We start from the raw sequence: 13,253 nt of genomic DNA, 5'->3' as shown, positions 1-13,253 counted from the left end.
GGGGCTTGAAAGGAAAGCCAGGCAGGTCCACAAACTCAGCGCCTCCACGGGGAGCCTTGACAGGCAGCTCCGAGCAGGGCTCCATGCCCCCAAGAGACGACCGAGGGCCCTGCAGTTCCCCCCAGTGAAGAGCCCCTGCCCTCAGGGGACTCAGCTGCTCTGTGGGGTCCTTCTCTGTTCCTGCCTCTTCTCCAGAGAGCCCTCCCGGGGCCACGCCATGGCCCACCCTCCGCTCTGGCTCAATCGGCTGTGGCAGGTGCATTTTCTCTCACTCCCTGAGGTTGGTGTGCCCGAGGCTCAGATGACAGGGACTTTTTAAATGTCACTCAAGGCTGGGAGGGGGACAGACGTTCTCTGAGAATAACGACAGGATTGGGCAGGACTGGGAAGGACTTGGGGGGATGGGGGAAGGGGTGGTTGGTAGAAAAGACAGAAGAGACCCCCTCGGGGAGGCGGGACAGAGGAGGCCCAGCCAAGGCTACCAGAAGGGGACAAGAAGGTCTTCTCTAGGGTCCTGGTTGTGCTAAGGGCCTGAGCCTCCCCCAGAGGGTTCTTTCCAGCCCTACCTGCTCTGGGGGCCCCTGAATAGGCTGAGGCGACAGTACAGCAGCTTTATTGACCAGACTCAGCAGCAAGAACACAGCAAAGGTGGGGACTGCACAGTCCAGCCTGGCTGGGGGTCTGGCTCCCTCAAGCCAAGTCTGGGGACCCCAGCATCTCTCCTTCATGCGCTCCTGGAGCCCAACTTCATCCCTGCTCTGGGCCCCTCCTGAAGTGAGGGACAGCAGGGGGCCAGGTCCTGGAGGGGCTGGGAAGGCCAGTGGTGCCCAGAGCGGGGCCAGCGCCGGGTCCATGCCTGCCCCGGCAGCCGGGGGGAGGCCATTCGTGCAGGGCAGCGGGGGCGTGGGGGCGGACGGCCAGGCTCACCACACAGAGCACTTGTGGGCAGGGTTCATGGGCGAGTCCTTGGGGCAATGGAAGGCCCGGCCGAACTCCTCGAATTGGGACACGCTGCCCAGCACCCTGGGGTCAAGGGAGAAACCCACACAGCGTGGGTTCCAGCGGCCACTGCACCCCAGCTGTCCCTTCCCAGCCCTGCCTGCTCCCACCGCAGCCACAAGGGGGCGACGAGGCCCAGGCGTACCTGTAGTGCTCAGGTGCATGCTTGTCGGTCAGCACCTGCAGGTAGATGGACTGCGACCGCCGCTTGATGCACCAGTTCTGGGCCCCGACAGGAGGGAGGGAGGAGAGGGGGATATGAGGCCAGGTGTCCACTGACCAAGCCCTGCAACACGCCCCCCCCCCCACCCCACACTAAGCCATTTCCCCCATCAGAGCCCACAAGGCCATTCCCTCTGAGGGGTGGCTGATGGGAGACTGGCTGGAAGCTGTGTCCTCACCCCCGACCCCCCACGCAGCCCCCACCTGGCCCACCTGGGCAAAGGCAATGAAGAAGAGCTGGTTGTGTGTGTACTTGAGCCGGTGCAGCGGGTGCTCCGGGCCATGCTCCCGCACCCACTTCTGATAGGCCTGGGGACGCAGAGCGTGGAGCTGCAGTGCCCCCGGTGGGGTGACCTGACCCACCCTCCACCCAGGCAGCCCCTCACTGGCCCCAGCTCTGCACACCACCCACCATGCTGAGCCCCCGGCTCCCTGCCTTCCACCTTCCCTGCACTGTGCTCCCTCCTGGGAAGGCTAACCTTTGGCAGGGGCCAACCCCTCCAGGCAGCCCTTCTTACTTTCCCTGAAGGCGGGGCCTGGGAGTCCCTCCTCTTCCAATGGACCCTGTGTCCAGCACAGGCCCCCGCCCCAGGCCAGAGCTCAGCAGGCTGGGGAGGGAGGGGAGCTTCTGTCTCTAGGGGAGTCCTCATCAGCCTCCACCCCTCCTCCCACAGGGATGGAGGCCAGGCAGCAGCAGCTCACATAGTAGGCCAGCTTGAGGCCACCCATGTCCGCGATGTTCTCTCCAAGTGTGTGCTTCCCATTCACCTGCCAAGAAGGGAAGAGGCCCGCTGGCCTCCCTCAGGCCTTGCCACCCTGGGCCCCTGCCCCAACCCCACTCACCCTCTCTTTTCCTTTCCCAGAGGATTTGGGCCCAACCCCTTTGTGCCTCATGTGCTGTGTGAGTCTGTGCAAACTCATTCATACCCTGAGTGAGTGTGCACGCAGACCCTGGGCGTGTGTGCAGGGACCTGGGCACCGGGTTTGTTCGGGCGCATGCACGCACACGTGGGCATGCATGCTCCTAGTCCGCGCCCGGTCAGCATGAGGGGCAGGAGGGACAGCGAGGGGACTCACCCGCTGGTTGTAGACAGTGAAGTTGTCGTAGAGGTGGACGATGCACTCAGCCTTGCGCAGGAAGCGGCTGTAGGAGGCCTCTGTCCACCAGTGCAGCAGGTTGCCCGAACGGTCATACTGGCCCCCTGTGGGCAGTGGGCAGGGCTGGCTGAGAGCGACTCTCACCCCCAGAGCCCAGGCTGGGCACCAAGTCCCTCCCCCATGCACGCACCAGCCTATGGGGACGGAGGGACCCTGGGGCCTCAATCAGCCCATCACCACCCTGCCCCTCACTGACTGTCCTCCCCCTCCCCCGCCACCCCCCCAAGCCACCCACAGGCCTCACCCCAGTCATCGTAGCCATGGGTCAGCTCGTGCCCGATGATGGTGCCAATGCCCCCATAGTTGAGAGACCTGGGCCCATGGCAGCAGCGTCAGGCCGCAGCCTCACCTGCCCTGAGAGCCCCGTGCTGCTGCCCAGGCCCCGGGAGGCCGCGGCCAGGCCACGAGGTGGCCTAGGGAGGCCACAGTCATGTCTGCACCGTCCTGGGCACAGGCGCCTCAGCTTCCTCGAGGGATAGGCAAGAGGGGCCAAGGATTCCTGTGCAGCTGCCTTTTAAGAAATAACATCTAACAGAGCTGGGATGGGGGGGAGACAGGAGGGAAACTGAGGCACTCCACATGGGATTTGGCCTTTTTCCTCATCACTACGGTCTCTCCACTTTTGAAACACCTAAAGCCTCAAACCAGGTAAGGGGGGACTCAGGACATTTAAAAGAAAGGGGGAAAAAACCTACACATTTTTCTAAATAACTGAGCACGAAGTGAAACTATGGGGACCCAGGGTCTGCAGCTGTCGTGACCCCCAGGCCCATCCGGGTTGGAGTGGCATGAGCAGCCCCCACGCACCCCGCTCACAAGGCCCGGCTGTGGCTCTGGCTCACACCAGGTGGGGTACTCACTGCGGAAAGTCAGGGTCATACAGCGTGGGCTGCAGGATACCCGCCGGGAATACTATGGAGGGGCGTGGTCAGCAAAGATCCGCCCACCTCCAGGCCACGCCCCCTGTTGGGACACACCCCCTTACCCATCTGGTTCTTGTTGGGCAGATAGTAAGCATTGAGCGCCTGTGGTGGGAGCAGCCATCTGTGGAGGAAGGCTGGGGTCAGCTGGGGGGCCCACACTCCCTCCTCCACTACTCCCACCTCCTGGCCTCCTCCTCCTTGAAGGCTGCCTTGGTGGCCCAGCCTACAGCCATGTCCTGGGCCTCCTCCAGGCTGAGCCCCCACCCTGATGGCCCCCACCAATGATCTATGCAGGTCCTGGGCCCCCAACATCAGGATGGCTGTGAGGCGGTTTGCCCTACCCGGCCTTGGTAAGAAGCCCTCTCCCCACGGCCCCCCCCGGACCCCCTAACTCTGGGCCAGGCACCCACGTGGACTTGTCCACCTCCTGCCGGATCTTCTTGACTGACAGCTGGATGCTAAAGCGGATGCTGTTCAAGATGTTCTTGAAGTAGGTCTTCTCGTGGACCTCAAACTGCACAGAGGATGGGCAGCGCTCAGCAGCAGGCCAGGGGCAGGGCCAGACCAGCACCATGCAGGTCCCATGCCCTCCTAGGGTCCATCAGCTGAGGGCTGTGGCTCCTTCTCTGCGGGGGTGGTGGGCCTCCCTCCAGGTCGTGGTCAGGGGCCTGGAGAAGCTGGGCTGGTCAGGCTGGGCAGGGCAGGGCCAGGGGCAGACCCACCTCATACTCCTTGTCCACGGCCTCCGGTTTTAGCAGGAAGTCTGGGTAGCCCACCATCACCATCATGTACTGGAGCTGCAGGCCAGAGGGCAGCCAGAGTGGCCAGGGCCTCAGGAGACAGCCCCTCAACCCCCGAGGGAGAAAGCTTCAGGCCAGCCTAGGGGTGGGGTTCAAGGAGGGGGGAGCGCAGGCCGGGTGATGCCAACTCCACAAGAGGCATCTTTGTCTCTTGTTATCCCCGGTGCCTGGCATACAGTAAGAACTCAATAAGTGTTTGTGGAACCAGTCAATGGAATAGGGTCCCACTTCACCTTGGCCCGAGCGGCCGCCTTGGTTTCAGCATCCATCCAGTCCAGCTCCTCCAGGCGCTGGCCCAAGATGTACTTGATGTCTTCCACCAGCTGCTGCACCTGCCAGGTCAGGGGTCAGGGATCAAGGGTCAGCCCATGAGGTCTTAGTTCTGGGCCCCCAGCACCTGGCATGAGGGGTACCCCTAATCATTCAGCAGCACTTCCTAAGCCCAGGGCTTGGTACTGAGCGCCAAGGGCAGACCTTGGAGGTGGGGATCCAGGCCCTGCACCCCCGACACAAAGCTCGCAGTCTGGAAGGGGCAAACCGCACCAGGAACGATCACATACGTTCCTACGGCCACACCTACCGAGCATAGCAGAAAAGGTGGGCAGGACTGATGGGGAGGGCCTCCTGCTGCTGACAGACCAGGTGGGCCTCCTGGGGGAGGAGGCCTAGCAAGAAGCAGCCTGGAGCCTCAAAAAGGGCTGGGCCCTAAGCTAAGCCTGCTGTCCTGGATGGAGGGGGATGTGTGGGGCTCCCCACCCTCAGACCACGGCCGTGTGAGGACTCCATGCCCAGCCCAGCACCCTCACCCCCACCTCCAGGCCCAGGACAGCCTGACCTTGGCCTTGCTGGCGGCTGAGAAGTGCTCATGTACAAAGAGGGCACCAAGCGCCATGCCAAAGTGGCGGTTGGCCTGGCCCAGGCAGACACGGGCCAGCTCCTGGGGCTTGTCGCTGCCCTCCATCTCGCGTGCCAGCTCATGCAGTGCCTCTCGGAACGGTGGTGACAGGTGCTCGCTCAAGACCACCACCACGCGCCACACCAGGTAGTTGTGCAGGATCCTGAGGGCCAGGTGAAGCAGCGAGGTGTCCAGACAGACACGAGCCACCCGAGGGCACCACCCCACCCCACCCCACACCCCGAGCCTGGGGCTGGCCCTAGCACCCGCATAGGGGTGAGGGTCATTCCAGGTACTCGCAGGCAGAACCTGGAGTGGTCGGAGCCCCAGTCAGGAAAAAGGGCGGGGTCCACACTCAGCAGGACACCCCTCCAGCCGCTGAGCAAAGTGCCCGATGTGGACGAGTCCTGGGCCAGCATCATTTTCTGACTTACTATGAGGTGGGAGAATGGACACTTGGGGTGACTGTCTGCCTCAAGGGCAGCCTTGAGAGGCTCCTGCTCCTCCCCAAGGTGTGCAGAGACCAGGGAGGCGCTCCCGGAGGTGGCCTGGGGCAGCAGAGTTGCAGCCACACTTCCCCTTTCTGACGTCCAGACTCACTGAAGTCTCACCATCCCCGGATGAGGGGACTGCAGCTCAGGAAGCTCACAGCCCTGCCCAGGGTCCCACAGAACAGGTGGGAGAGCCAGGTCTGAGCCTAGGGATCTGAACTCCTATCCCAGTGCTCCTCGCTTGCCTCCCCAGTGTGGCTACTGGACAGAGGTGCAAGTGGGAATGCACAGCTCACCAAGCAGACAGGTCTGGGGTGCAGAGGAGGGCCTTGGAGGGGCAGGTGGGCAGGGGCTGGGTGACTGGCACCTGTACCTGCGGGGTGTGGAGCGGATGAGCTGGGACACCTGCTGCATGTAGTCTGTGGCCAGCAGCACCACCTCCTCGTCCTCCGAGAAGTTCTCCTGGAAGATCTGGTCCAGCAGCCACTTCCACCGCAGCTGTGGGGACATGGATGGGGTCAGTGGGGCTGGGTGTGGCAGGAACCGCAGAAGACAGGGAGGGGGTCAGGGAGAGGCAATAAGAGGACATGGGAGTCCATGGCCAAGGAAGGCCTGTCCCTTCCCTGGGGAGGGACCCCTCCAGGAGTCCCAGGACCCACGCCTCCCCCCCAGGGCGGGGCGCACTCACATGGGGGGTGATCTTCTGCAGCTGCCCAAGTGTCACCTTGTTGTACATGGAGCTGACGTCTCGGCGGAGGTCGTCATACTCTGACACTGTGATCTAGGGGTGGAGATCAGAGTTGACCCAGCCCTGCCAGATGGTCCCCTCCCCCCAGGCTACAGCAGTCTCCCTTCTCACGTTGGCCAGACGCTGCTCCAGTTGCAGGATCTCCTGGGCCTTCTGCTCCACGGCGTCGGCACCCAACAGGCTGAGCAGGCGCTCCATGAACACCCGGTATGCTGCCAGGATCTGCACCAGGAGGGGGCACGTCAAGGGTGGGGGTCCGTGCCAGGCCCTGGTCTGGCCCTCCCAGAGCCCCAGGCCTTCCCTGCAACCCCAATCTAATCCCCCACACCTTCTCACTCTCCTCATCCTGAGCTAAGTACAGGGTCCTCTCTGGCAGGGTGAGCCCATCCTGGTCAATCTGGGAAGAGAGACGGGGGGTCAGAGGTCAGAGGTCAACATGCCAGGTGCCTGAAAACAGGCTGAATTCCCACCCAAATGCCCAGACAGAGGATATGCCACACACCCATTGTCACAAGCCCCAGGAGCACAAAGACACTAGCCCCTCCCTCCCTCCAGAGAAGCTGGCGGAAGCCCCCACCCCTGACCAGCCTAGCCTGGGGACCCCAGCACTCCCCTCCCCCAGGTCCTTCCTCCTGGAAGCCTTCAAGTTTCTCACTCGTGAGAGGCAGTCGCGGGGCCCGCACTGAGAGTTGGGGCTCCCGGCCTTCAAGCCCGCCACAGCCCCATCGGCACGGCCCTCCCTCCGTGCTCTCCCGGCCTGCCAGAGGGCTGGGAAATTGCGACTCCCGCGGCGCCGCTAAACACCGCAATTACTCCAGGGAAATTACTTGCGCCCTCCTCCCGCGCTCCGCCGATGCGCGCTCTCCTCCTCTCCTTTCCCCTCCCCTTCTGCACCGGTCGTCCGGGCGCGGGGGCCGTGCGTGCTGGGCCACGGCGCCCCGGGTCCCCGGCCGCGAGCTGGGTGCCTGGTGGGGTACGCACTCACGCGGATGACGTAGCGCGAGGAGTTCCTGTCGTCCAGGCTGACCGTGAGCGAGAAGAGCGCGGCCGCGCTGTACACGCCCTGCGCCTTGTAGAGCAGCCGGTTGAGGTCCCAGCGCGCTGCGGCCCCCGGGCGCTCGGCGCCGCCACCCAGGTCCCAGCCGCCGCAGTCCTCGATGACCTCGAGCATGGGCCGCGGGCCGAGCCGCTCGATCTCGCGCATGTCAAGGCACGAGCGGAAGAAGGCGCGCACCTTGCGCTGGGCCGCGCCGCCCGGCCCACCCCCGGGCCGCGCCAGCAGGCGCCGCAGGCGCTCTTCGTTCTGCTCGCCGATGGCCGCGATGGTGCCGTAGGTGAGCTTGTCGTCGGGGATGGCGTGGCGCCGCAGCCAGCCACCGCACGCGAAGGAGTAGAAGTCCTGGCACGGGTCTATGCTGGCGTCCAGGTTGGCGGCTAGGAAGCGGGCGGCTCGCGCGAAGGCCTTGCGCTCGGGGCAGCCCTCGGAGCAGCCGCCGCCCGCCGCGCCCGGGCCCAGGTACTTGAGCGCCAGCATGGCGGCCAGGATGGCGCAGAGGCCAGCGGCGAACACCAGCCCCGACAGCAGGCACACTTCCCGCCGGTTCCAGCGCGGCAGCCCGGTCCGGGCCCCGGTGGCGCTGCGCCCCGCGCCCAGCGGGAAGCCGGGGGGCAGCGAGGCCCCGCGCGCGCCTCCTGTGCCGCACCTGCTCACGTACTTGACCTCCTGGAACTCGTCGTAGTGCGCCGTCATCGAATACGGGGTCTCCATGGTGCCGCTGGCACCGCCACGCCGCCCTTGGCGATCTCGGCTACAGGATGCTCCGGGCCGCTCGCCTCCTCGCGGGCCTCCGCATGGCCCCCACCCCGGGCCGCAGCTGCGGGAAGAGTAGACGCAGGCTCAGAGAAGCATTGGGCCCCAACGGGGCTCACAAGCACGACGTGGTGGGGCGCAGGCCTAGGTCCAGACACTGGATGCCACCCCGAGTCCCCAACAGCGAGCTGGCCTGGGGCCTGGCCTCCCTCCGGAAAGGCTGAGCAGCCACCACTCCCGCACGCACAGTGGCGTTCTTTAACCTGCCTGCTCTCTCCCTGCACACATATGCCCGCCGAAGATTTGGGAGGCCCCTCATAGAAAAGCAGGGGAGCATGAGCCTGGGCCCTGGCACTTAGTAGGCCTTCAATGAAAGGCTGTCTCTCTTCCCTTTGCCTTTCTTGTCGGCGACCTGCTACAGCCAATGCTGGGTGGGGGAGGGGGAAAGCAGAGCTCGAGAGAGGAGGTGCGGTCAGGGGCGCGCTTATGCGGACCCCAAAGCTGCCTTCGGCTCCCCGCACTGGAACTAGACGCTCCAGAAAGCGGCTGAAGAACCAAACTTTGTCCTCGCGGATGTCCGCAGCCCCATCTCCTGCTGTTCAATGGTGAGAATGCCCACCAGCCCCTTTCCCCAGCGACGCGCGCCGTCCGGCCCAGGATCGGAGAGAAACCCCCGACGGCCCTGAGAACCCGGAACCGGTTCTGTCCCCCGCCTCGCCGTCCCCGCCCTGGGCCACTCCCGGCTTCAACAGGTTCTCCCCAGAACCCAAACTTGGGCGAAGTTTCACCCCCGGCGCGGAGCGAGCCGGCTCCGCGCGCCTCGGAGCCTCCGGCGCCGCGCCGCGCAGTCCGCGGAGCCGGAGAGCCGAGCGCGGGAGTCGCAGCCGCAGCCCGGGCCGGAGCTCCGAGGACGCAGACAAAGCCTGGAGGCTCGGCGCGGCGGCGGCGGCGGAGGTGGCTGCGATGGTGGCTGCAGTGGCAGCGGACTCGGTGCCACTTACCCGGCAGGTGCGCGCCCGGGCAGAGCAGGAACAGAGCGGGTCGAGCCGGAGCCGGAGCCGGAGCCGGAGCCGGAGCGGAGCGGAGCGGGGCGGGCGGCCGCTCTCTCCGAGCGCCCGCCGCCGCCTCTGCCGCCGCGCCGCGCCGCCCGCCGGCCCCGAGGGAGGGGGCGAGCCGGCGGCTCCACCCTCCTCCGCCCGCCCCCCGCGTCCCCTCCTTCCTCCTGCCTGCATCCCGGCTACCTGTCAGCTCAGTCGCAGCTCGGGGGAGGGGACGGCGGCTGCGGGGACGGGCTCCCGAGGGTCTTGCACAGCCTCGCGGCTTGAGGATTCCGGGTCCAGCTGCGTCCCAGGGAGGGTGAGGGCGCCTGCCACTCCCGGAAAGGGGTCCTCTCCGAGCCGCCGCCTACCTGCCTACCAGCAGGAAAGGGGCTCTAGCTAGAGATAAGAAGGCGCGTGGGCCGTCGCAGCCCAGCCCACAGGCCTGGGGCACTGTCTAGGCAGGACTCCCCGAAATGCTGCGGGGTGCGCTGAAGTAGTGCCTGAATCTGTCTGGCAAAGCTCCTGGCGCAGAGCGAGCGGGGTTCGATAACGGGGGGTTCCTGGTCCCCGCCTTTAGCCCCTGCCCATGCCCACCCGGAGGGTTTGGTTGGCCATGCAACCTTCACCCAGCCTTTGGTGGAGGGAGAGCGGTGGAGGGTGCTGTGGGAAGGGGACCTCGGGAGGAGACTGCCCCCCTCCCCCAAACCGTGGCTGGCCTTAGCACCCACTGCTCAGGGAGTCCCCGGCCGGAGAGGGACAATACGGCTGGAGGGCAATGAAAGAGCACCCCTGCTGGAGATAGGCAGGCTGGGAGCCTGCTCCATCTGCCTGGCAGCCTCAGTCCTCAGACAGGCCCTGGGCTTCCGGACCCACGGATGTGGACTGCGGGAGGACAGACTAGGTAGAGGGGACTCCGAATTTCTCTACCCACTACCTTTTTGTACTAAGTGTGAGACCTGCCTCCCACGGCTCCCAGCCCCTGAGGCAGGACCCACTTCTGCCTGAGTCACAGCTGTACCCCCAGGTACAAGTCGGGCACGGGAAACTCAGGACTTCTTGGATGAAGGCTACTGTTTCTGGAGTTTCTGTTTTCTCTGCCCTGCCCTACCCACCCCCTCTGCTCTGGAGTCCCCCGCAGGGGACCCCAGAAAGCACCAGCACTCCCAGCCTTGGCGGTTCCAGCCGGCAGGACCTTTGAGACAGTCCGAGACTGCCATGGAGCCCCATCTGATAAAAACCACTGCAAGGAAGGGACTCAAAGGAGCCATCGCCCTGTCCCATCCCCTGGGCTGATACTGGGCCCCTGGTCCTGAGTGGCCACCTAAGCCCCCTTTCTGCCTGTCCATCTGTCCATCTGTAAGCCGCTGCTCCAGATACTCTCTGCCTCCCTCTCTGGCCACCTCTGGGTCCTCCTCTGCCCAATGCGTTCTACTTGTGTCCAATTAATTCTCCGGAGGAGAGGTGGAATTATGTAAAACGTGGTGATTCCATGGGGGGGAGGGGAGGGCAGGGCGGTGGCAAAGTGGCTCTTTGTGCTTTTAATCTGCATTTTTTCCCCCAATGTTCTGTCTCCAGGAGGATAATTTTCCAGCCTTTTCAGGCCCTGATTGGTATCATTTCTCCAGCAATGACAGCTTTTATTTTCCCTGAAATGAATGCCATGAAATTTCCAAGAAATATAAAAATGGATATTGTCTCAGGGAGCTGACTTTCTTCCGACAGAAAGGCACAAAGGCAAACCCACTTCCCCAGGGAGCCCTGCTGCTCCAGCCACTGGGGGGTGGGGGACCCAGGCCTTCAGCTCCTCCATCCCTCCCTCCTCCCAGGTCAGCTGTTGGACCCCCTCCTGGCTATCCCTCTCCCAGACTCTCAGCAGCCATTGATCCGTTCATCTGCCTCCCCACGCCCGGTCAGGCCGCCTGCCTGCCTGCCTGCCTGCCTCCTCCACCTCACCTGCTCTGTACAGCACCTCATCGCCCACGCCCGGCCCCGGAGGCCCCTGGCCGGCCCCAGTCCTGAGCACAGCAACCAGAGTCACTGGAGGTAACTGGAGTTGGACCCATGACCACTGAGTCCTCGTCTCCCCCCACAGCCCACTAATAAGAGCGCCCAGGCCTCACCTCCTTTGCTCTTCTGCCCCCTCTCAGAAAGGGAAGCTGAGTGGAGGCGAGTGGAGGACACAGAGGAGAGGAGTCCAGCTCCCACACTCTCTTTTTGAGGCTCCCTGTTCCAGTGCACCTCCACTCCACCCCCAGTTGTCAAGGTGACCCCCTGAATGAGGACCAAGAGAATGACAGGACACAGCAGCGCCCAGCCAAACCCAGCCAAGGCCTGAGGGAGGCAGCTGGACACCCAGCTTGTGGGGGGGGGGGGGGCGGGGCGGGCGGGGCGGGACTTCTCCCCTGACCACCCCTGCCGGATGGGGCAAGACTGGGTCTGGGACCTGGCAGGGAGTGCAGAGCGGCCCTGACTCGCTGGGGACAGCCGTCCTCACACTAATGATTCATGTCTACTGAGCTTTCACCAAGTGAGGTCTAAATGTTTAGCTCCAAAGTGGAGCTGCCACCCTGAAGCCAGGCCTGGCCCAGCCTGGAGCCCGGCCATGATCCAACGTGTTTCTGCACCCCTCTGGCCTGCACGTGTGTGGGGACAGACTGGGCCCCCATCCGCCTACTGCTCGAGCCCACACGCCTGGGAGCCCCACAGTTGCTGAAACCCCTAGCCCTGCGTCTGCTCTAGGAGATGCCCCCCAGCCTCCACCCTGCCCAACCAGCCCCCACTTCCCTCCACCAACAGTTCTGCGGTGTCTTCTGTGCCCCGGAAAACATCCCCCCACCCAGCTTCGTGTCCTCCGCCCAGCCTCCCAGGACTCATCCCATCTATTATTCACAGCACAAAATGGATTTTTAATTTGAGAAATGAAATGGCTCTCCCAAGTGGCCAGGGTGGCAGAGAGGGGGTGGGGAAGGCTGGAGCCACGAGGCAGCCACTACGGCGCTGCATCTGCTGACTCAGGCTCTTGTTGGAGAGCTGGGTGCCCACGGCAGACCTGGGGACCCCAAAGGCTCACATACCCCACCACCCAGCTCGTGACTTCATTCAGCCCTGTTGCTCTGACCAGATAGGGTGAGGAGCTGCCTGTGTGTGCTGCCTGAGCAGTGGGGTCTCTCCTGGCCAGGCAGGAGGCTGGCCTCGAGGGCAGCCCTTGGGCTCCCTGGCCTGGTCCATCTTTTCCCCAAACTTCCTGGCCCTCCCTGGGCTGGGCTCAGGAGTCTCCCCTGTATTGACTCATAGCTGAGCTCCTCTGCTAGGTCCTGATGTCATGGTATGCCCGCTCCAGCCTGCACAGCTGCCCCAGCCTCCCCACTGGCTTCCAGCTGCCAGCACTCCATCCTTACCCTTCCTCATAGAACTCACACATCTAACGTGGCCCGTGGGACAGTGACCTCTTCCCCATCCTTCTCTGCTCTTCTCGCTCTATCTCCTCACCTCTACCTCTCTCTTCTTGTGATCACTCTGATCTAGTTTCATTTCCCAGAACTTAGCTGGCTCTCTCACACCTCAGGGCCTTAGCACTTGCTGTTCTGGCCGCCTGGAACACCCTTCTCCCATCACCTCTTCCACTGACCAATTGCCACTTATCCTTCTTGGAGTGTCGGCCTCTCTCGTCCAGTCAGGTGGTGCTCCATGGGCTGGGGGCTCGCCCTCTCTGGGCCCCCACTGCACTTCCTGCATCTTACTCAGTGTGTAGCCTAGAGCTCAGCATGGATGACCTGTGTGACGGAGATGGAACCGTCTCCCGGAACACACTGTGTGAAGTGTCCCCCAGGGCTGGGTCTTGCCCCAGGCCAGCACTGTCACCTACAAATCTGCCCGGGCTCTCAGATCCTACAGACATTCTCCTTGACTCTGGACCCACCAGACGATGAGGGGGGGCCGTTCCTCCCTCCCCCGCGCCCCCTCACTTCCACTGTCCTACCCTGGGGTGGGCTTCCATCCCCGTTACGCACACTCTTCTCTGGAGTCACCTACCAACCTCGAGATCAGTTTTTTATTTCATACAAGAAATATATGAATACATCCTTGTTTTAAAAGACGTAAACCACACAAATAGGTAGAGGGCCAATGTGAAGGCGCTTCACACACATCCCCCCCAGCCCTCCCCAG

At 63.9% G+C, this 13,253-nt stretch overlaps 1 protein-coding gene across 2 annotated transcripts; it reads right to left on the bottom strand.

Annotated features, from left to right (window-relative positions):
- Positions 1–596: 596 nt before the first annotated feature.
- ECEL1 (endothelin converting enzyme like 1) lies at positions 597–9,189 on the bottom strand. 2 transcript variants are annotated; one of them, XM_044751532.2, is made up of 19 exons: positions 9,048–9,188; positions 7,222–8,110; positions 6,565–6,633; positions 6,348–6,458; positions 6,177–6,269; positions 5,862–5,986; positions 4,938–5,160; positions 4,336–4,434; positions 4,025–4,099; positions 3,713–3,816; positions 3,365–3,423; positions 3,240–3,291; positions 2,624–2,691; positions 2,299–2,423; positions 1,924–1,989; positions 1,740–1,829; positions 1,435–1,530; positions 1,145–1,221; positions 597–1,023 (listed from the first exon to the last, which is right to left on the bottom strand). In XM_044751532.2, exons 2-19 carry the CDS (start codon positions 8,002–8,004, stop codon positions 924–926), a joined length of 2,415 nt encoding a protein of 804 aa, XP_044607467.1. In that variant the 5' UTR covers positions 8,005–8,110; positions 9,048–9,188; the 3' UTR covers positions 597–923. The 2 variants fall into 2 exon arrangements, with proteins under 2 accessions (XP_044607467.1, XP_070345979.1); XM_070489878.1 differs by lacking the exon at positions 1,740–1,829 and having other exon boundaries at positions 9,048–9,189.
- Positions 9,190–13,253: the final 4,064 nt, after the last annotated feature.

The sequence above is a fragment of the Equus asinus genome, chromosome 19 (genome assembly GCF_041296235.1).
Source record: "Equus asinus isolate D_3611 breed Donkey chromosome 19, EquAss-T2T_v2, whole genome shotgun sequence".
Classification (NCBI taxonomy): domain Eukaryota; kingdom Metazoa; phylum Chordata; class Mammalia; order Perissodactyla; family Equidae; genus Equus; species Equus asinus.
The sequence above is the reverse complement of the archived record's forward strand: the minus strand, read 5'-3'. Positions and strand labels throughout refer to the sequence as shown.